Here is a 22,094-nt window from a genome sequence, read left to right as displayed (position 1 = left end):
CATCAGCTGCACTATCCTGTGACAGTCTTGTGCTCATTCTGTCCAGGAGAGTAAATGGTTAGGCTACAGCGCCACAGTCCAACTGCAACCCTTCTCATAACCTCTCCAGTTTGCTGCAGTCAGTGCCATGTCCCTGAGCTCAGGTGGGAGAGGTCTCCTGTCTGGTTTACAGCCTTCGATGAGCTCTGTTTCCCACACTAGACATCCCAACTTTTTAACGTGATGTGATCAGGCTTCATGCACCTCTCTAGCTTTGTCTGTGGCTTGACCATTGTTTACAGTTTTGATTGATGTTCTTCCCTCCATAGTTTTGTCTCCCCGCCGTTTCAAGCAAATAGCCAGGCCCTTTGCATATTCTTGGTGTTTGTTTGTTTCTATAAAGTAAAATATATTCTTTGTGAAAACCCATATAATTTTATGGGTTTTGAGAAGTACACAGAGTCATGGCTCTACCACCATAAGCAAACAGCACAATTTCATTGCCCTGAAAATTCCAAGTAGTCAGTCTCTCCCTCCAGCCCTGGCTCCCACCGTTCCCAGGCCCCGTCTAGTGCTGCCTTTCCTGGAATGCCATATGAATGGAATCACTCAGTGCAGAGTTTTGGGCTTTGTTCCTTTCATTGAGCAAAATGCATTTGAGTTTCATGATGGAAGGTTTCCAGGAGAGCAAATGCAGAGCTTCCCCAAATCACCAGCTCCCCCTGCCGTTTGTAAAGCCCTAACCCTAGTGGAGACAGCTCTCCTCCAGGACAGACGAAGAGAAGAGTGCCTTGGAAGGAAGCCAAGGAGAGGAGCAGATTTCGCCCAATTTAAAGGAGTTAAGGGAGCCAAGGTCCTTTGAGGACCAGAGTCCGCCCTAGGGAAGTGTCACAGTCACAGAGGACACAGCTGTATCATGTCCTAGGAGGCAGGACCCTTGTCACAGGGGCCCATGGCCGCAGCAAATATTCCTAGGTCCTCTCTGTAACATGGAAGCTGAGAGTCAACGTACCTTAAACAACCACACATGCCAGGAAAATGAAGATACCAGAAGTGATCCTTATAGACCAAGGATCAGCAGGTTGGCCCATATTTTCTTTATAACACATATGCTTCCTTAATTCTTAAGCAACCCAGTAATGATGGAGACAGCATTTCCTGCCAGACTAATGTGGCACCTCAGAGTCCCATTTGGGGAACCAAAGTCATATTAGTAGCTGACGTCTATTAAGTGCTTACTATTTGCCAGGCATTTTTCTAAGCACTTCACATAGATTAACTCATTTAATTCTCACCACACCCCTATAGGGTATTTATTATTGTCTCCCAATTTTTAGAAGACAAAACTGAAGCATAGAAAGGTCTCACAGAGAGTGAGTGTTGAAGCCAGGATCTGAACCTGGGCAAATCTAGCCACAGAGCTCATGTTGTTAAGTCCCGGCTGAGTAATGTGCTATTTCTTCCACTGTGAGTCTGGGAATTATGAGTCACACTCAGAAAATCTCCTCCTCCAGGAAAAGACCACCTGGAGTACTAATGCTGGGTTGTGCACAGGCCGCTCACAGCGGCTTCTCTGCTGAAGGCTGACTACGTGGGCAGTCTGCATTGCCACCCGGCCAGTCAGACTTGAACTTGAGAACTGAAACTACATGGCACAGAGGACAGTACTGATGAGCAACAGTTATAAGACAATAACAACTAACACCAGACTCGTGCTAAGAGCTTTTACAGATACAGTCCCTTCACTTTCCTGAAAACCCTATGAGTTGAGAAACAGGAGGCTTAGGCAGGAGGAGTAATAACTACTGATACAGTGCTAGTTAGTAATAGAGCTGGTATAAGAACCCAGACAAACTAGTTCCCCAGCTCAATTTTAATCTTCAAGCATAAACTTGGGGCTGGCAGCCATGCTGAAGTAGCACCTCAATGAGCAAATGATGGTAGAGCAGAGAAAAAAAAGAGGTCATGTGGTCCCTGAGCTGCAGAGGGAACACCTGTATTCTAGGAGTTTCCCTCTGCAGGTCCCATAATGCTGGACTGAATGTGGATGAGCTGCCTTCAGTGAGCTTGGCCTCTTTGAAGAGAAACCACCTTGCGGGCAGTTCTTCAGTGCTAACAGGTGGATGTTTTTCCAGTCCCCCTACTTTGCTACATTCAGTCTAAGCTGTGGCGACTGTCATGATCCTGACCTCCCATTTCCCTTGGCCTCTGACGTTGCACAACAAGCACCAAACCCTGGCTTGGAACTCAAGTAGGGTTAGCAACTATAGCTATAGAGATAAGACAAGACAAAAAAAAAAAAAGAAGTTTATTTTCCACTGTGTTCTTCACCATTGCAAATTTTTGAGATTCAGCAAAAAGTCTAAAGAAAGAACTTAAAAATAAGATGTCACATTTGCACATGAGGCAAAGGGAAGAAGGGTGAACAGTGGCCATGTCTTTGCCTGTTTAATGTTCACTCACTCTCCTTTCCATACTAGAACCATTACTTCTTTGGGAAAACCCGTTGGGGCTGAGAATCACATGTCCATACCCCACACCCCACAAACGTACAGCAGGGAATGTGACTCAGGCTGGCTAATAAGAATATCTAGTTCCCCAGAAACAGTGTCTGCTCCAAGAGCATGTGACCTAAGTGCAGACAATCAGTTCTTTTCAAGGACTGCTTTGGCTGTCTGGGCCAGGGTGTCCCTGTCTCTCTCCTTCTGAGATAATGTCCACTAAGGATCTGCCTGAAGGAAACCTGTGCAGGAGCAGAGATGTGAAAAGCACCAGTGTGCCATATCTGGGATTTTCAATTAAATGAGTGACTAAGTTCCCATCTTCCTCAAATTTCTTTCCCCTTAGCCTGGTTCATTTTGCTTTCTGTTACTTACAATTGGAAGCACTCTCAAGAATGCACTGTTTTCCTTGTGGGCTGGAGGAGTCTTAACCTCATGACTGTCTGTCTCTAACACTCCATATCACTAATGCAAGGAGAACTATTCTCTGAAGGCCACAGATAAGTCTGTCTTTTGAGAGAGATCGTTATTCCTGTACAACTCTACTTAAGGCAGCTGCTGAATACAAGAGGGAAGCCCACAAGGCAACGGAGTCAGTCAATTTTCAGTACCAGACGAGAGCTGTGAGAGCGAGTAGGTTCAGAAGTGCCCTTCTGGTCTGAATATCTGTAAGACGCCTTTGATGGCACTTAGCATCTCTGTCAGTCTGTCTTTCTGTCTGTCTGCCTGCCTCTCTGCCCACTCCCCACCCCGCCCTTATTTAACAAGCCAGGGCCAAGCACAGTTGGTAAGCTTTTTATAGTTTTTTCCTCTAGCCGGTGCCAATGTCACACAGTAAGAAAAAAGTGGTGTTTCTGAGGTCTGAATTATTCAGTGCCAAAGAATACGTTCTAAGATATTGAACTGATTATCTTTAAAAGAAAAAAAAAAAAAAAGGCAAGTGTCAAAACCCAGATCTTCTGAGCTTTATAGCTTGATTTGGGTATTTGCTAAGTGTATCGGGTGCTGCTCTGTCAATCCAAGTGACAGTTAATCGATACTAATTTGATGCCAGTTGGTTCTTTCCTTTCCCCAAACAGGATTAAGGTATACTATCTATGAATATATTTTATCCCAGGCTCTAAATTCATATGCTTTAATATAAATGCATTAGCATCTCTTTTTTAAATGGAATACACTATGTATACAAGGAAATAAAGATGAATTACCAGGTTATCCTGAAAAATGTCTTCCTAATCCATTATGAAAATGTTTCAGCTTTCAAGGTAGTAAGTAGATCAGCCATTTCCCATTATTAAAAAATCTGATCTATATCTCTGTCTCTGGGGGGACCTATTCAGTTAATGCTCAGAAAATCTTATGAACATATTACCCTTCTTGGGCTGGGGCAGGTAGATTTTTCATTTACATTTTCCAGTTTGTTAGTTTGTTTATACCTTTATTTCTCCCTTTAATCAATATTTCTTTAGTGCCTGCTTTGGGTTAGGCAATGCGCTAGGTACCAGAGATATAATGGTGAACCACAGTATGTCATCAACAGACAGCAGGACTTGATCCTGAATTCTGACTGAGGTGCAGAAGGAGACTTCTACTAAAGCCTGTCCTGTGGTTTGCTCACAAGGACATCTATCTCCCCATGAATCAAAGTGGAGTCTGAATGCAGCTTCCTCTTTGAGTAAACTGCTTTAGAATATTCTAGTTTTCTCCATTCTGTGGTTTGATGATTAGAACAGTAAAAGGAAAAGACAAAAGCTGCTCAAATGTGAATCAGCTTTAAGCTCTCAAGGATGCTTGATCCCAATTATTGCTTTCCTGTCTCTTATTTGTAAAATGAAGCTTAGTCCAAATTCTAATCAGTAATGGAAGGTTACTATTGGAACTCCTACACATGAAAAAATTTATTCTCTAAATCAGGGGTCCCCAGCCTCTGGACCATGGACAGGTACTGACCTGGGATTGTTAGAAATTGGGTTGTACAGCAGGAGGTGAGCTTGGATGTAATGCACTTGAATTGTCCCGAAACCATCCCTCCCCACCCCAGTCTGTGGAAAAATTGTCTTCTATGAAATCAGTGTCTGGTGCTGAAAAAGTTGGGGACCGCTGCTCTGAATGAAAAGTTACCAACAGGCTGCTGAAGTTGGCTAAAGACACTCCCAAGAGATATCCTTTACATCCTAAATTTCTGAAGTACCTCTGTACCTTGCATTTTGTTAACTGAACAAACTACTAATGACTCTTGTCACTTTGTCTGTGTAGGTGATGAGCAAACTTTGGTTCACTACTTGACCAAGCAGTGACACAGCTTGAATTTACAGTAGTGTACACACCAGAACCTGGGTCTTCTACCTCACTGCCTCATTTTTTTCTATTACATGTTGCAGGTACGTTAACATTGTTCATGTGTTCAAACACTGGGGCTTGCATCTTGGATTTCCCACCAAACTTACTGTGTGACTCTAAGTCTTTTACCTGTTCTGGACTCAGTTTATATACCTATAAAATGGGCACAATCCACTGGCTCAGGTATATCATGAAGACCAAGTTAGAGGTGAAGGAGCCTTTTAACCTGCACAGCAAAATATAAATGCTAGTGACCAATGGTGCCACTCCAGAGATCTCCCTGGATGAAACAGATTCCACCCTCCACCTTAAAAATTGCCCCCTTTAGAAGCATGTCTCTTTAAAGACAGATTAGTGAAGTAAATATGATTAAAAGTAAAATCAAGACTTCCATCCAGGTCTGCTAGACAATTTCTATAAATGTTTTCATGGCATATTAGAAGTCCCACTCCAAGGTCCGTGTTTAGGGCCACTGGACACTAACAAAACAATAAGCCCAGTTTCACTTTACTCTGAGTCTTTTACTCAGGCAATGCAAAAATCCCTTCCAGATTTTCATGACAAATAGAAACAGCTTCAGGAGAAGGCTCACTAAATTGATGAAGCTGACACCCCCCTAATCCATTAGAGCAAAGGACTTTCAGAGACCCAGGGACCCCAAAGAAATCACACTCACTGGGCAATCAATCATAACTTGAGGAATCATTTCAGATTGGGCCAAATCAGCCTTAAAGGAGGTAAAGGAAATGCCACTGATTTTGGCACAACTTAGAATTTTAAAGAAATAGATCCAACTATGAGAGCGCTCCTGGGTTACTGCAGTGGTCTATAGGAAGCGCTTCTAACACCTAACATGCATCTTGGCATTTGCCATTTTTAATACCTGGGATGACAGGTGTAGCCTATCCTTTGCCTCAGTAAGAGTAGGTTTTTGTAACCAAGGAAACAACATAGGTTCCCAATGGAAAGGGGTGGGGGGAAATGTGGAAAACAAATGATATAATAAATGTGAAGGGTACAAAGCAGTGCTAAAGACATATTAGGTGTTTAACAAATGTCAGCGATGTCACGAATGCCCTTTAAGGTCTATTTCAACTACAGGATTACATAAATAAGGGAATGGATAGCCGTCCTGTGTGGTAGGCATAATTTTTGCTGTATCACGGAAGGGAACTTCTCATTAGGAACATCTTGCCCAGGATGCTCCATTCTTTACATCACCAACAAAAGTAGGCAATCAAACCGCACTGACTGGGAAACAGAGATTCAAACCTCTACATGTGTCTCTTCTGTTTGCCCCATTCCAAATAGCTGTTTCCTGCAGAACTCCTACCTGGAGCTCCCTGCTTCTGTCACTGCTTTGGGGCTCAGCCCCAAGCTAGAGAAACAGCAGGGTCACCCCTTACCAGTGGCTATAATTCATTATGTACCTGCTGTGAATATGGCCTGACACTGGGCACCATGGAAGGGCGAAGAATGTAATCTTCAACCTGAAGAATTCAGAAAGGACATGCAGCCTCCCCAGTGGCTGGCGGGCACAGAGCTGGGGACACGTGCATTTCTTTACAGTGGGATTTCACTCTGTGTTCTGTACACTTTCCCCCTCTGGCCCAGGGCTTCTCAAACTCAGTATTATTAACATTTGGGGCCAAATAATTCTTTGTTGTGGGGGCTGTCTTGTGTATCGTAGGTTGTTGATCAGTATCCCTGACCTTTACCTATTAAGATGCCGGGGCAACCTCCATCCCCCAAGTTGTGACAATTCAAGAGATCCCTAGACATTGCCAAGTACAGTGTCCCTCTCTATATCGCGGTTCACTTATCGCAGCCTCACTGTATTGAGAGATTTTAACAAATATTATATTAAATTATTTATCACAGATATTTCGCTATATCACAGGATTTTGCGGTACTGTATACATATGTTGTTAAAGTTATGTAGTTTTAAGAGTGTAGAATAAATGTAAGGTTCCTACTTCATGGAGGGGCCTGGAACGTAATACCCGCGATAAGTGAGGGAATACTGTATCCCCTGAGGGACAAAATTGCCCATGTTGAGAACCATTGTCTGGTCCTACTGTGTCATAATATCCTCTCCCTACCAGCTCCCAACTAACCCCACCCTCAGAATTTAATGATAGAGCTCCCATATGAAACAAGAGGTCCTTTCATGTGGCCTGTGATATTAAACATGAGATGATACAGACGTATGTCAGGGTTTGGAATTGTTTTCTATTCTTGTTATATTCTACCCAAAATCTTCAGGTTATCATAGAGATTGCACACAATAAGTGTTCCCTAATCACTTATATTAGGATAGGGGACCTCACTGGGGGACAAGAGACACCAGGGATTTGTGGATAGAATTCAGTGGATCTGTGAACTTTGAAGGGGCAGATTTCACATCACTATTTTCATTCAGCTTCTGAAATCTAGTATGTCCTCTGATTATAGAGTGTAGAACATGATCTGCAGTAATTATCACCCTGGGGTTCTGTCACCAAAGGAAATCACAGATTATTTCCTATCAGAGTTGAGTTGTCGCATACATCTCAAAATATCATGCACACTCAACTATAACTAGGTATGTTTAGATGTTTACAACAGAGAAAGGCAGTATCATATCACAAAGTTGTTTTTTTAATATGCTGATTACATACTATGTCATTGATTTTCTTTGGTAATCTTCAGCATTTTGTATAACGGGTTAAAGTATAATTCTGAGAAGGGGTGCACAGTGTTCATCAAAGGGGTTCATGGCGGAAAAAGAGGAGAACCTCTGCTTCAGAATGACTGCCCTCACACACACCAGGCAAGAGGTCAGAGGTCACAGCCAGCCACTCTCTTAGACCTGTCTGCATCGTTCCCAGGGGCGCTTGGGGCAGGGCTGGGGGGCGGGGGGAACCACGTGCACAGCAGGGGTCTAACCGATGCTAGTGAGAGGTGGGGGTGCCACAGGGCAGGACTGGAGGCAGACGCTCACACTCACTATGTGAGCTGTTCTATCCCCACACGCTCCCGTCTCTTCATCTCTAAGATGGAAATTGGAGACTTGCCTTTTTTCTCTCCCATCCTGAGTGCCTTTAAGGATGATTCTGAGAATCAAATCAGATGACAGCAACAAAGGGCGCAGTATTCTGATCTAATTAAATGCTACTCTGCAGGAGGCGGTATATGGGGTCTTCTAGGATTCCATTCGTTCCCATGCATTGGCCCACCTGTGATTCCTGATAGCACAGACAATCCCTCAAACTGGCTTCTCACACTCTGCAATGGTTCAGTCTTAGAACCATGGAAGCAGAGAAGGAAAGGAGGGCAGGAAGGAGATGGGGAGAGAAAGAGGAAAGCGATCATTTAAAAAACCAGTCAGTTCCACTCTGATCCCACAATTCACTTTTTATCCCTCAACTGTTTAGTTGAGAGGAGTAAGGTTTTAAAATTTTTTATTTATTGATTTGAGAGGGGGAGAGAAATACTGACTTATTGTTCCATTTATTTATGCATTATTGGTTGTTTTCTGGTATGTGCCCTGACCTGGGATTGAACCCACAACCTTGGTGTATGGGGACAACGTTCTAATCAACTGAGCTGCCTGACCAGGACTAAGATTTTAAACTGAAGTTCAGCTACCAGGTGATAGCACAACAGTTAAGAGTGGTTTTCGTGGTTACCTCCTTCCAAAGGGGATAGATTTTCCCGTCCTCACCCGGAGAAATTCTCCCAGGGCTAACAGATCTCCGCGTCTTAGTGATGGCATCTCCTTGGATTCCCTGTGGCCTCGAAGCTCTGAGCCTCTTTTAGGGTGCCTAACCTTGCCCGTGAGTGCCTCTGATACATTTCTCCGGCTTAAATTCCTAAAGGCAGGGAGAGAACTCACCTGATACATCCAAGGCCCTGGCACCTTTCCTTGCTCCACCAAAAGTCTCTGATTGGAACTCGCTGAGGAGAGACAGATTTTCCGAGTCCTGGGAGGGAGACTTAGGCCAGAGGAACTGGCTGAGGCTCCCCTGCAGGGATGTCCTCATTAAACACGTGCTGAGCGGGAGAGCCTGAGCACTGCCTAGTAACCAGTCAGCTGGACAGACAGGAAGTGGAGAGGGAAAGTCATTTTCCTTGGCGGCTGAGATGCATTTAACAGCCAAAGAAGAGAAGCACATTCCCTTCCCCCACAGCTCATAGGCACCTGCATATTCATTTCATATCAGCTCTCCCCTGTGTTTGGTTCAATGCAATCTCTTCTTCCCCAAGCCTGTGATACCGGTGCTGTAAATGTGCTTGGACCTCTGATCAGCTCTGGGTCAGCAGAAAGAACAGTGCCCTGCATTCGGAACTCACTGGCACACTGGAATAACCTTGCCCTTCCTCACAGGCTCAGCCTGTTTCCTCTGGGCTGAGAGTAACGGAGACCAACGTGAGCTGCTTGTGAGCACTGCCGGGCTTGCAGAGAAGGCTGCCTAACTTTTTGGAATGTCTTTTTAAAATAAACCACCAAGCGGAGCCCTCGTAGGCACATTTGGTCCCATGATTAGGGGATTTGTCCAACCCAGTCTCTGGCTGATCCTCCTGACAGATAAGATCTTGTCACTCCTGAGTCTGAAGCCCTTCAATGTCTCTCCATCACCTTTTTTTTTTTTTAATTTTTAAAATAATTAACGAATTAATTTGTTTGTTTACTTATTTATTTTTTTAGAGGGGGGGGGAAAGGAGAAAGAGAAGGAGAGAAACATCACTGTGTGGTTGCCTTTCACTTGCGTCCCCAACTGGGGACCTGACGTGCAACCTAGTCATGTGCCCTGACTGGGAATTGAACCAGCGACACTAGGCTCACAGGCTGATGCTCAATCCACTGAGCTACAGCAGCCAGGTCCCCATCACCTTTAAGTCTAAACACATGAATATGGTACATGGTACCTACTACAATGATTTTTATAGTAGATTCATCTACACACATATCCATAATGATTCATGGATATGTACATATAAAATCTATATATTTATATAACATATAATAGGTATAGTATAGCATATACATATATATGACATAGAGGACAAATACATATACTGTATTTACATCTAAAACATATACTATGGAACTGTATATGTACATTTGTAGCAAAGTGTACATGTACATTTGGAGCTATGTGCATATGTATATTTGCAGGTATGTGTAAGTGATACAAGCATAGGCTCTTTATACTAAAAGACTGAATTTCAAACTTTAAATGGGTAAATCATTTGATATGTGAATTATATCTCAATGAAGGTGTTATAAAAAACAAAGAAAATATAGGCTCTAGAGCCTGACTATCTGGGTATCTCACTTCTGCTATTGAACTTGCTACCTAACCTTGGGGAACTTAGCCCTCTACTCATCAGTTTGCTCAGATGTAGAAGGAGCATAATAATAGAACTTATCTCAGAGGGCTGCTGTGAGAACTGAGCTAACACAGGTAAAGAGATCTGAACAGTGCCCAGTAGAGAATAAGCATTTAACCGGTGCCAACCATTATAATTATGGTCTCTTTTCCTGTCTGGGTGCTCAGCTCCGTGGCCCCCAGCCCTTCTGCAGCTTTTTCTGAAAGATCCTGCTCACCCACGCCCTCGAACACGTGCTCCAGGTCAGCTCTTCCAATGCCCCTCCCCTTCACTGACTCCTATTTATCCTTCTAGCCTCAACTTAATCATCATTTCCTTGGGGAAGGCTTCCCTTACTTGAAAATTCAGGCTAAAATCTCCTAATTTTATGTTTCCACGACATATGGTATTTCTCCATAACACACCTATTTTCCCCCTCATATAAATGTTTAAAACATCTGTCTTTCTTGCTCAGCTGTGGATTCCAGGAAGGCAGCCCCTCCCCCGCCCCCACCCTGTGTCCCTTTGGTCAGCACAGCGGTCGGCCACAGTCAGCGCTCAATTGATAATTGTTGAATTGATTTTTAAGTGAGCACTGCCTACACCACGGCTTAAGTACTGCCAAGAGCCTTCCTGCTGCGGCGACTCCCTTCCTTGGTTTTCTGACCTGGGAAAGTTCTTGCATCACAAACTGCTTCTAAGTTCCCAACTTCACTTGATTTCTCTCTGGCTATGGCGTCAAAATCTTATCAACTGTTGCCATGAACATTTCAGCCGCTCCCTGCCCTTGAGCGCTACACTTCCAAAGTGCAGAAGCCCCTGGCAGGGTCGAGCAGAGCCACGAGGCCTCCTCTCCTTAACTCAGCCTTTTGGGGAAGTCAGCCATTCCTGTTTACTCTATACTGCTAATGACGATCTCCTCCCAAAAGACGAATCCACATATGCATATCTGTAGGAAAAGCAACGTCCACTCATCCCACTTTTTCGGTCACTGGCTCTACTGGCCCTGCTGTTGATCACTTCCCTTCCACCTGCTAAGTCAACCTCCGCCCCCAGGAAGTTTCTGCAGGGCCACCTCCGTGGACTGGGTCTCCTAGTCCAGTCTCCCACTCGTCACCAAGTCCTCTCAGCACAAATGCAGTCAAATACTATCTTATAGTTTTTGTTTTTCATTATAAGGAATATTTTCACTGCCACTTAATATTTCACTGGCCATGTGCTTTGACACCCTTTTACCTATTTGATACCCGATTCCCTATTTGAGATCAAGGAAGCTTTTATGCTGTGTCCTTCCATCTGGGCATTGAACTTTGATTGGTGACAGCTGCACAAATGGCACCCAAGAGACATTTGCAGAAAGGGCAATGGTAATGGGCATCAATACCTTGGTCCCTTATTATATGCTTAGCACTGTGCCAAGGACTTTTGAGTATATTATGCAGGAACTCTTGTCACCCCCATCTACAGATGTGCAGTGACTCAGAAATGTGCCCAAGATTGTGCCCCTAGAGCAGGGAGTGGAATCCAGGCAGCCTGTCCCCAAATACCAGAGCAACTGAATTATACTCCTGTCCTACACAACTGTCCCAGCGGAGAGAAACTCAGGCATTAGCTTCTATCTTGTGCCCTGAGGCATTCTGGGCATTTCCTCCTCTCCCTCTCCCTTTTTCTTCTGTTTGGATTCACCCTCACCGCCTAATCCACTATTTCTAGGGAAGCCAGAGCAAAGTGTGGAGCAAGGTGGGAGGGAAGGCCTACAGAGCTAAAGGAAGTCTTTTAGTGCTCTCTTCTCCCACTCAACGAAGCAGAATTAAATTCTAGTCTCTCCAATAAAGGAGAATAAACTTAATTTCCTTCCTTAGTCTGCCCACTGAGAGTTTCTTATTCATGTTGTCATCTCATTAAATTCCTAGCGTCACTGTGGAATAGCAACATTCCCCTTGGCCTCTGCTGGGAAGAAAGAAAAAAAGAAATTCAACTCAGGTGACTTTTTCGCTTCCTAAGAGTATTTTGCAACAGTGAACATAATTAATGAGAAAAGAAACAATGTAGCTAGACTGCAGGGAAAGCCTCTTGACAGTGAAGATGGCTTGGCAGAAGTTTATCTCCACGTCTAAAAATACTCTGTTATTGGCATTAACCGGCAAGAAGAAAACTTTGGTGATAAAAAACAAACCAACAGATGCCTGAAAGCACATTAGCTGTAGCTTGATAGAGAAATTAAAGCCCTGTCGGTTCCACAAACAAAAAAGCAGAAACAAATCCCTTCCTCGCTAAGTGCTGGAATCGGTTCTCTCCAAGGCAGCCAAACCGTGAACCTCATCGACTCCTTTAATCAATCTAGAAAGCTGAGGAGTGTCCCCATCTGACTTTTCTTCCCCCTCTCCCCCACGTGTGATGGCCGGAGACATGGCTCAGCCACCGAGAGGTCTGCTAAGGTAAGGCTGCAGGGATAGCTGGGGCTGTTTACACAGAGGGATGACTCCATCATGCTGGTCTTCAATCACAACTCATGCTTCCCGAAGGGGGCAATGGGGGGGGGGGGGCTGCAAACACCTTCTCCTCCTGCAGCAGGAATTCACCGTGGCGGCTTTGGTGCACATGGGTGGGTGAGCGCAAAAAAACTAGGCAGCGGAGTCACTGAGGCTTTCGGGCTGGCTTGCTTTTCTTTTTTGGAGAATTATGAGAGTTGTACTCCCAGAAGGATTTCAGATAAAACCCCATTATTATTTTTCTGTTGTAGAATTGTGCTTTTCCTCATCACACATCTCTGGTTGATTAAGGTTGGAGTTGTTAATCCGAGACTCTTATACTTGGCTTTCTTGCTTTCATTATTTATGGGAAATGTATCTTTACGATCTCATGTGTTATTCTGGTAAATAATAAACCAACTCTGGAATGAGGTGCCAGAGGAGAACTCTATGACCAGAAATTCTTTTTAAATAGTTGAATTCCCAGCAGGTTTTCTCTGCTAATGATAACAGAGAGCAGGAGGAGGTCCCTGGCACGGTTCAGGCTCCTCTGATTTGTTACCCCTATGTTCCTATTAGATTGGTAGGCTCTTAGCTCCCAAGGATCAATGTCTGAATTATTCAGTTTTGCCACCGTGTAAGAGAAACTGTGTTCACTATCATCCTTCAGCCTCTCTTGTGCTTCCTTCTATTGACTGATGAGATACAACAGAAAGAAAGAGAGCACTGGCTGGGTGGCTCAGTTGGTTGGAGCGTCGTCCCATACACCAAAAGGCTGCAGGTTCGATTTCGGTCAGGGCACGAACCTAGGTTGAAGGTTCGATTCCCAGTTGGGCTGCATATGGGAGGCAACCAATCAATGTTTGGGAGAGAAGGGGGATAAGTAAGGGAAGGGTCTAGTCAAGGAACGTGTATGAATGACTCATGGACATGGACAACGGGGAGGGATATGATTGTGGGAGAGGGGGTGGGTTGGGGGGGAGCAATGGGGGAAAAATGGGACAACTGTAATAGAAAAACCAAAAAATAAAATTAAAAACAAAAACAAAAAAAGAAGCTTTCTAAACTCTCTCTTGGACACCATGGCACCACCACTGGATTCTGTAATTCTACAGTCACTTTGTTTTATCCTGTTAAACAGCCTGTTTTCTGCTTGGGCTCTCAGCTATCTGTAGTTGTGTTTGTCATCTTCCTGATTAAACAGACAGCTCCCTGATAGAGCAGTGACTTTCATCTCTGTATGTCCATGATGCCTGTAGTACTGATTTCGAGATATACTATATCTATATCGATGTTATCTATATCTGTACCTCACACATTTAATGAATGAACACCACTAAGAGCACCCCATGATAATTATCAATTGCCAGGTTGCAGTAGTGTTTCATCAAAAACTAATTCAAAAGGCTATCATCTGATGCTTTTCTAAAAAAAAAAAAAAAAAAAAAAAGCATCAGACCACATTTAAATTTCTACAAATCTTATGCTAATTTAAATGGCTTTAGACTTAATTAAAAATGTTTTTCAGTTGATAATAATGTAACTCGGATAATTAGCACCAAGTGGCATCTAGAGGACATATTTTAAAAAACTAATCGAGATTATGAATAGACCTAATTAACAATTAGAATAACACCTTATAATTATGCTTTGTTTATAAATGCTATGAGTGTTCAATTCATTGTTCAATGAAATTGGCCATTAATGAAAATCAAGATTATGTTTTTTCTGCTGTCTCCGCCACAATGCCTCTCAGATGCACTGGCGTTTAGTTCCCTATTTTCTTGCTGCTGTTTAAAAGACCATTCTTTTACAATATTTAATAATATTGTTCTGTAATTAAAGCTAAACTACACCACCCCTCATCCTGCACACTAATTTTATACCGCTTTTGGTAATTAAGAGGATAGGCCTGACGACAAACCTAAGTTTTCTTGTGTCAGACCTAAACAGATATGGTTGTAACGTGGGGAACTCAAAATTGGTACAGACTTTTATGTCCAGATGAAGAACGACAGGGTCTGGTTCCTGAGTCAATGCAAGGCCTTGAAGACCAGGGGAACGGGGAACCCTTATGGAGAATTAGGGAAGTGGGTTCTGGAGAGGCAGGGAGTCAGTGGGGAGACATACGTTCAGGAACTGATGGGAAGACAGTATTGCAGAAACGTCCAGGCTGTTTGAGAATTTGGAACGAGAACTGAGAAGACAGTTCAAGGCAAATACAGTTTTGAGGGGTCACCCACAAAGAGCAAATGTTGAAACTGTATATAGCTGGAATTTCCCATAGAAATGTGAAAGGAGGAAAAACAAGGACTGCACCCTGGGGGGGTCCACACGTGATGCCAAGTGTGAATCCCACGTCATTTACTTGGTGAAAGCGGGGTCAGTGAAGGAAGGAGGGAAACAGTCAGACGTGGGAGAACTGTGGGAACAGCAGAGTATTCAGAAGGCAGAAAGAAGAAGAATCGCCAGACAATCGTTGCCCAGTTCTTCCCCTCTCGCTGAGATGCCAGCGTGCTGTGGAATTTGGAGAAGTTGAAGGTTACTGTCAAAGAGGCCATTGAGTGCACTGGGTAAGACAGTCTGGATCCAGATCCTGACCCACCGGTTTCTACCTAATGAACTAGGGCAGACTGTGCCTCTGTTTGCTCCTCTATAAATCAAGATGATAAGCTGGAACTCTCTTTATAAGGGCAGTTTGGTATCTTGCACAGAGTAAGCCCTCAACATGTGCTAGCTATACTTATTTTGTAGTTTTCCTTGAAAAAATTTGTAAAAGCTGAGCCTGAACCCAACTGAAGCCACCAGCAAAGCTGGTGTGGCCAAGTTGTGACTGTTCTAGTTCAGTGGTTCACAAACTTGAGCACACATGAGAGACACCTGGAAGGCTTTGCTGGGCCACACCCCTGAATTTCTGATTTAGTAGGTCTGGGGTAGGGCCTGAGTCTGCACGACTAATGAGAAAACCATAGCTGATGCTCCTAACCATACTGTGAGAACCACTGTCTTAGTGAGTGGAGGGAGGGACGCTACAATTTTGAGAATTCAGACCAATCCTTCTATCCGTCTATTACCTGAGTCCAACTTGAGAACACACAGATTAATTAGACCAGCCTTACTTTCACTGGGCTGAAATGGGCAGTGTACTGCTCCTTAGCCTGTACAGGTGTATTCTCTTCTGGCCGTAGCTGTGCCCAGGACACTCTTACAGGTTCTAAGCTAATTTCTCTATGAGGACCTTCTTTCATGAACACATCAGGGTTGCATAAAATTTTAGGACTGATGAGTCCCATGAAGCCCAACTGGACCAATGGAAACCATCAGCAACCCAACAGTTAGCATGTACTAGCTGCTCACCAGAACCACGCATTGTGCTATTCACTCTGCACACATTGGTACCACCCAGTTGTCCCCATTACTACAAGAGCCAGGTATTATCACACTATGTGACAGAGTACAAGGATACTTAGAAAGGTGAAGTGATATGACCAAGGGTACCAGCTCACAAATGAAAGAGACCAAGATTAAACCTGTACTCTCAACCACTCAACTAGATGACTGTTAAGTGCTTTTTTTTCCTCCAGGAAAGACATGCATACATGGGAGACACATAACTACAGTCTGCCTACGCTGATTTCCCCATCTCTTTTCCAGGATAAAAGTTTCCAGATAATTGAACCATTCTTTATGAGGCATGACTACCAGTCCTTTTGCCTTACCAAAGACCATACCATTCGAGGTCCTTCGAGTGTGCTCAGGGTAATAGGTGGGTATGATTATCCAGAGAAGAATTGAAGTAATTATGCTGAGCTCAAGAGTTTAGCTACTAAACCCAAGAGGTATTGTCTTCTTAGGGTTATTCCTTAGGGTCTACCAATTCTTCCTACTCAACGAAAATAATTGATTTATTTACATTTGTTTCTTACTATATTCATGTCATCCTTAATCCCATTCTTTATTTTGTTCACCTCTCTCTCTCTCTCTTTTTTTTTATACATTTAGAAACTAAAGCTTAAAGATAAACCAGACTTGGGTAGGGTCACTCACATCCTAGATGATTGAGCAAGGATTCAAACTCAGGTCTGAGAGACTCCACCATGAAATATACATCCCGATTAAAACTCCCAAGAACTTGTGCAGTTTGACCACTCCAGAAGACAAAGTTCTCATTAAGCTGAAAATGAAATTGCCTAAATGTCTTGTTCCGCACCATATGGCTGAAGCCCAGCTGACAGGAAGCTCGTTTCTAAACACACTAGGCTCAATTCACTGAGTGGGCTGATGTGAGATTTGTAGGGTGGTCATTTCCTAATCTTATCAGCACTGCTAGCAGCAGCAGGCTTTATCACGAGGCTTTCTTTCTATATCTTTACATAAAAAAGTAAATGATTCTAATGATAGAGACAGATTTTATCCTAAATCTTCTCTAAAGAGACATATCGCAAGCATAAGCAGCAAGAACAAAAACATCCACCTGCCTTCAAGTAACCAAAGACTATAATAATCTTTCAGCCCTTAGTCTACATAGCAGTGGGGTGGGGGTGCGGGGAGGAAAGTTCTTAACTGATGCCATTATAGTTTTGTGCAAGATTCATCCAGTGTCAGGACATCTAAAAGTACCCTGTATCTTTGCAAAGTCAGATTTTAAAGCATTGAGTTGACTCATGAAGCACTAAGAAACAAACTAATGGGAAGTGCCAAACACCATTTGTACAAAAGGCCCCTGGGCAATTATTTTAGAGCTGGTGTAGCAAAGTAGTCTTGAGCAAGAGAATAGCCTGAAGTGTGTATGTCTGTGTGTATGTGTGTGTGTTTTGTTAATCCCCCAAACCTAGAACTAACATGGAAAGTGCCATTTCTACAAATAACAGGGAAAAACATTAATTGTGAGAGTTGGAAAGGGTCTTATAACTAACATATTAACATGCAGTTAAGGGCACTGAGGCTCCAGTCCACAGGCAAAGGTTTGAACTTGATCTTGGGCAAGGTTCTTCACTTTTTCAAGCCTTAGTTTATTCATCTAAAAATGGGATACATTTGAGGAGGAAGCAAAGTATAGTCCTTTAAAGTAAAGCAGTCTACAATCAAAATACCTGGCTGGGAATTCTGGCTCTCACCATTTACTAGGTATGGCTCAGTTCTGTCATCTATAAAATGGGGATGATATTTAAAATGGTGCCTACCTCACGTGGTATTGGGGAGGTATAACTGGAATGACACCTATAAAGCATGTATTGGATCACAACACGCGGTCACAACCCAGAGTAGTCCTGGTGTTTTATATACATGTATTTTATTTATTGGAGTTTGGTATAAAATTTTATTTGTAAAAGTTTTTGTGGCTGAATTTAAAAAAGAAAATTGAAAACTTCTGCTCTAGACAAGCCCTGTGGGAAAAAGCCAGATAACCAAGGGTGTTGTCCCAGTTCATGCCACGAGGGCACCTGACAAGGGACTGGCTGGCCCTGCACCCTGACTTCTCACTTCCACGGAGCTGCCTCAAGACGGTCACCTCCATCTCATGACTTTGCTGAGCCTGATGTCAGTCAGGATGATGACAAAGTTTTGAGACTGATAGGAGCATAATGGGGCCAGTAACACTGATAGCAGAGTCAGGGTCAAACACAGGCGGGAGAGTAGAGGGTGGGATGATTGATGGGGAGGGGAAGGGGGAGGAGGAGAGAGACAAACAGACCAGACAAGCTGATTGACGGAGGGCAGAGGCGATGACCCGGAGGAGGACAGTAGTAACGGAGAAGAAAGAAGATGCTTAGTGAAACTAATAATACAGAGAACAAATAGTAATTTCCAGCTGGCACTTAGTGAACACTTATTTGTTAGCCAACTCACTACTCATTTTACATAGATTATCTCATTCAACCCTTCCTACATTTTAGAAGGTAGATACTTCTATTACTCCCCCTGCACCACATTTTTAACGTACATAGGCACAGAGAGGTTAGGTAACCTGTTTAAGGGAACTGGCTACTAAAGGATAAAGATGGGTTAAAATCTTAGTGGGTAAATTTAGGGATCGACAGAAGGAAAAGTAGTAGTAGTAGTAGTATTATAGAAGCAGTAGCGTGAGTAGTAACAGCAGCGGCAGCTACTATTGACTGAGTACTGTTTTGTGCTAGGCACTGTGATAAGTACATATAACAGGATCTCATTTAACCGTGGGGGCAACTTGAGATGGTAGATGTTCTGGGTCCAATTGAACAGAAAAGAAAACTGGCTTGGGTGTCGTTAACTTGCCCAAAGTCACACGGCTGACAGGTGTCAGAGCAGATATTAAGATCTAGTTCAGCTCCAGCACCAGAGCTCTTACTAAACCGCCGTTCTGGCACGTGCCAAGGTACAGCCACGAAACACTAAATTCTTTTTTTTAAACACACAGGCTGAGAGAAGAACTCCTGCTTTTCTTTTCTTTTTTTTTTATTTTTAAAGATTTTATTTATTTACTTTTAGAGACAAGGAAAGGGAGGGAGAAAGAGAGGGAAACATCAATGTGTGGTTGTCTCTTGCATGCCCCCAACTGGGGACCTGGCCCACAACCCAGGCATGTGCCCCGACTGGGAATCAAACTGGTGACCCTCTGGCTCACAGGCTGGCACTCAATCCACTGAGCCACACCAGCCAGGGCAAAACACTAAATTCTTGTGTTCTCAGACTCAATCACTCCAACAGTGGGACCATAGACATTTCTTGGGCCCTTCCACCAGAGCTGCTAATTCAGTACATCGTGGCTGGATCTATGAACCCAAACTTTTCAGAAGTTCCCTAAGTGATTATTGTTATTTTAAAAAATTTTCTAATAAGACTGAATTTATTCAATAACCCAGTAAAAGTTTTGATTATAAGTATCAAATAGTATAAAAAGCACAAAACATGATTTGTAGATTTCTAATATGTCAATATTAACAAAATGACAGCAGGCAGAGAGGTGGGAGGGGGAACTAAGTCTAGCGATATGTAAATAAGTACAGAGTGGTGATGATCCATATTAAAGTATATCCTACCACCAATACTGCAGCCACAGGTACTGAAAAAACAACCGTTCCCAAGTAATTCAGGAGGAAGATGATAACGGCTGGGGCTCTGGAACACACCTGAAAGGCCATGTGACAGGCGCCCCAACTCACTGTGTAGTCTGCATATGGTGGGTTGTAGTTTTTTTCCAAAAGCAAGAAATATAAAGTTTTAAGTTTAGATTAAGAAATACAAAACTATAGGGTGCCCAGAAGAAGTGGCTCATTCTTTATTATTTAGAGGATCAATTTTTAACAATCCAGTTTTAAAAATAAGCACTGAGTCATGTTGTTACAAGGTAGGCAAATGATCCTCTTACGAGAAGTCTGAACTGGTAATATACATTTTCCCTGAACTTTCAGAAAAGAGGCAATGAAAGTACTTCAGTTTGGGTTTGAGTAAGAAGCTTTTCAGAAGGATTTCAGAATTGAAGGGCTCCACGTTGGGAATCATCACCTAACATCTCCGTGTTCAGAAAGCTTGACTCTAAGATACCAAACCAAAACCAACCCACTCCGCATTAACTCATACCTCTTATCTTTTAGCAGAATTTTGCTGCTATATAGCGTGGAAAAAAAGAAAACTCCAAACTCTAATAGGTAAAGGCAGGTCAAACACACACTCTACACAGATAAAAGCTCCACGAGGGTCGACCGATCTAACGCTAAAACAAACTTGTGCAGATTTTCAATGACGTCGCCAGTCATGTAACACAAACAAAGGTGAGTCCCAGGTTACAACCAGGTTTAGTAATCGCGGTAACACGCATACAGGTCTGGACTGCTTCTGGTGCCAGTTGTGAGGAGACTATGTGCTATATTGTACTACTGGCATGTGCACACAGCCCTCCCAAAGCTCAGTGTTGGCAGATGTGCCACAAAGACACCATGATGAGGAATTTTCACCAGGAACCAAGCTCCGGGGTGAGGGGCTCAGCTGTCTTATATAAGAGAATCCACGCAATTGGGCTAAATCACTTTTCTAGACACCATTTCACTCTTCCTCTGGAAGGTACACAATAGCATCAGGGCAATTAAAAAGTCTCCTTACCTAAGACTCGTAATCGCTCAGCTCCGACTACCACTTCATTTTTATCAGCAGAGAAGAGCAATTTCCCAGAAACTGTCTTGACTTCAAACTTTTGGCCATAAGCTTCTACAGCTTTTGGACCTAGAAGGGAGAGAGGGAGCATACATTAGTCTCATCGCATTCAATTACAAAGAGCTTTTCATAGAATGTATACATCTGACAAGATTGTACTGGACTTTAATGTAAGTGGATTGGTTTTCAGAAGCCAACCACGAAAATCAGTCTCATGACTTGAGCCGTGTCTTGTCAACTACCTTTTACCATACATTCTTAGGCTATAATTTTAAAGACCATCATGTCCTTCCTCCAAACTAATGCTTAAATGACATTTCCCTCAGCTAACCACCAAATTCCCATCAAATACTTGTAGATTTCAGCTTGAATATATCAAGGCCTGGAAGGCTCACCACCTCTTGAAGCAACCAGCATATCTTTGATTGGCCTCAACTGTCGTAAAGAGTGCCTTTAAATTTAGCTGGAATCCCTCTCACTATGTACCCTTGGGCCATTGGCTGCAACTGACACCAGATAAGTATATTTCCTCAGTAGAGAGATCATTTCCTGGCCAAAAAAAAAAGGGGGGTTATATTATCTTGCAATTACTTGTCTAAAATGTTGATGAATCTTTTATGCTAGATTTCATTCCATAGAAAAATACATATTAGAGGGTTCGTCATATAACAACAGCTATTATTCTTGAAGGTGGGGCTACAGTGGCATAAAGAAGACATGGCCCCTGATCCCACAGCACTTCTGATGGAGACAGAGAGCTATATGTTTAAATGTTTATAAATAAATAAATAACTGCAGAGAGTTTGGGGCATTATGGAAAAAATAAGACAGGTTAATGTATCAGAATTCCTAAAAAAAAAGAAGGGAGACAAGTCAGTCTATCTCCGCTGGAGCCAGCTGAACACGTGAGGTTCAACAGAATAACCTGGAGGCATCGACACCCTCATTGAATCCAGCTCAGATCAAAAGGAACTTATCCTCTGGTCTGGAAATTCATACAGAATGAAGCTTGGAGGTTAGGGTCCAGAAATCTTATATTTAACCAGAATTTTCCAAGAGATTCTGAGATAGGATTTTTGTTTCCTTTTAGTTATTAATAAAAAGTAGTAATCAAAGTGCCCTCACATCTTCCAGGCAGAATTGACCAGGGACACACCTGCAGTTGAACAAGCTGGGTTTTGTCATCACTGCTGGGAGGGAGAACACACCATGGAGAGCCACGCAGGTGCACTGGTAATAAGGAAGAGCTTCTTACAGCATCTGAACTTCTATTAGGTTATTTTGGGCAGGGTTTAGGGAAGCAAGCCTTTGCTTTGTA

At 43.1% G+C, this 22,094-nt stretch overlaps 1 protein-coding gene across 2 annotated transcripts in view; it reads right to left on the bottom strand.

Annotated features, from left to right (window-relative positions):
* The window catches only part of SGCD (sarcoglycan delta), a 372,537-nt gene that overhangs the window by 98,466 nt on the left and 251,977 nt on the right, over window positions 1–22,094 (bottom strand). For both annotated transcript variants that reach the window (XM_090288487.1, XM_090288486.1), the window contains exon 5: window positions 20,726–20,845. In XM_090288487.1, coding sequence (XP_090144613.1) covers window positions 20,726–20,845 — 120 coding nt within the window. The remainder of the gene's footprint in view (window positions 1–20,725; window positions 20,846–22,094) is intronic.

The sequence above is a fragment of the Furipterus horrens genome, unplaced genomic scaffold (genome assembly GCF_987537825.1).
Source record: "Furipterus horrens unplaced genomic scaffold, mFurHor1.1.pri manual_scaffold_10, whole genome shotgun sequence".
In the NCBI taxonomy this organism is placed as follows: Eukaryota; Metazoa; Chordata; class Mammalia; order Chiroptera; family Furipteridae; genus Furipterus; species Furipterus horrens.
Note: the sequence above shows the minus strand (reverse complement) of the source record. Positions and strands in the feature narration are given on the sequence as shown.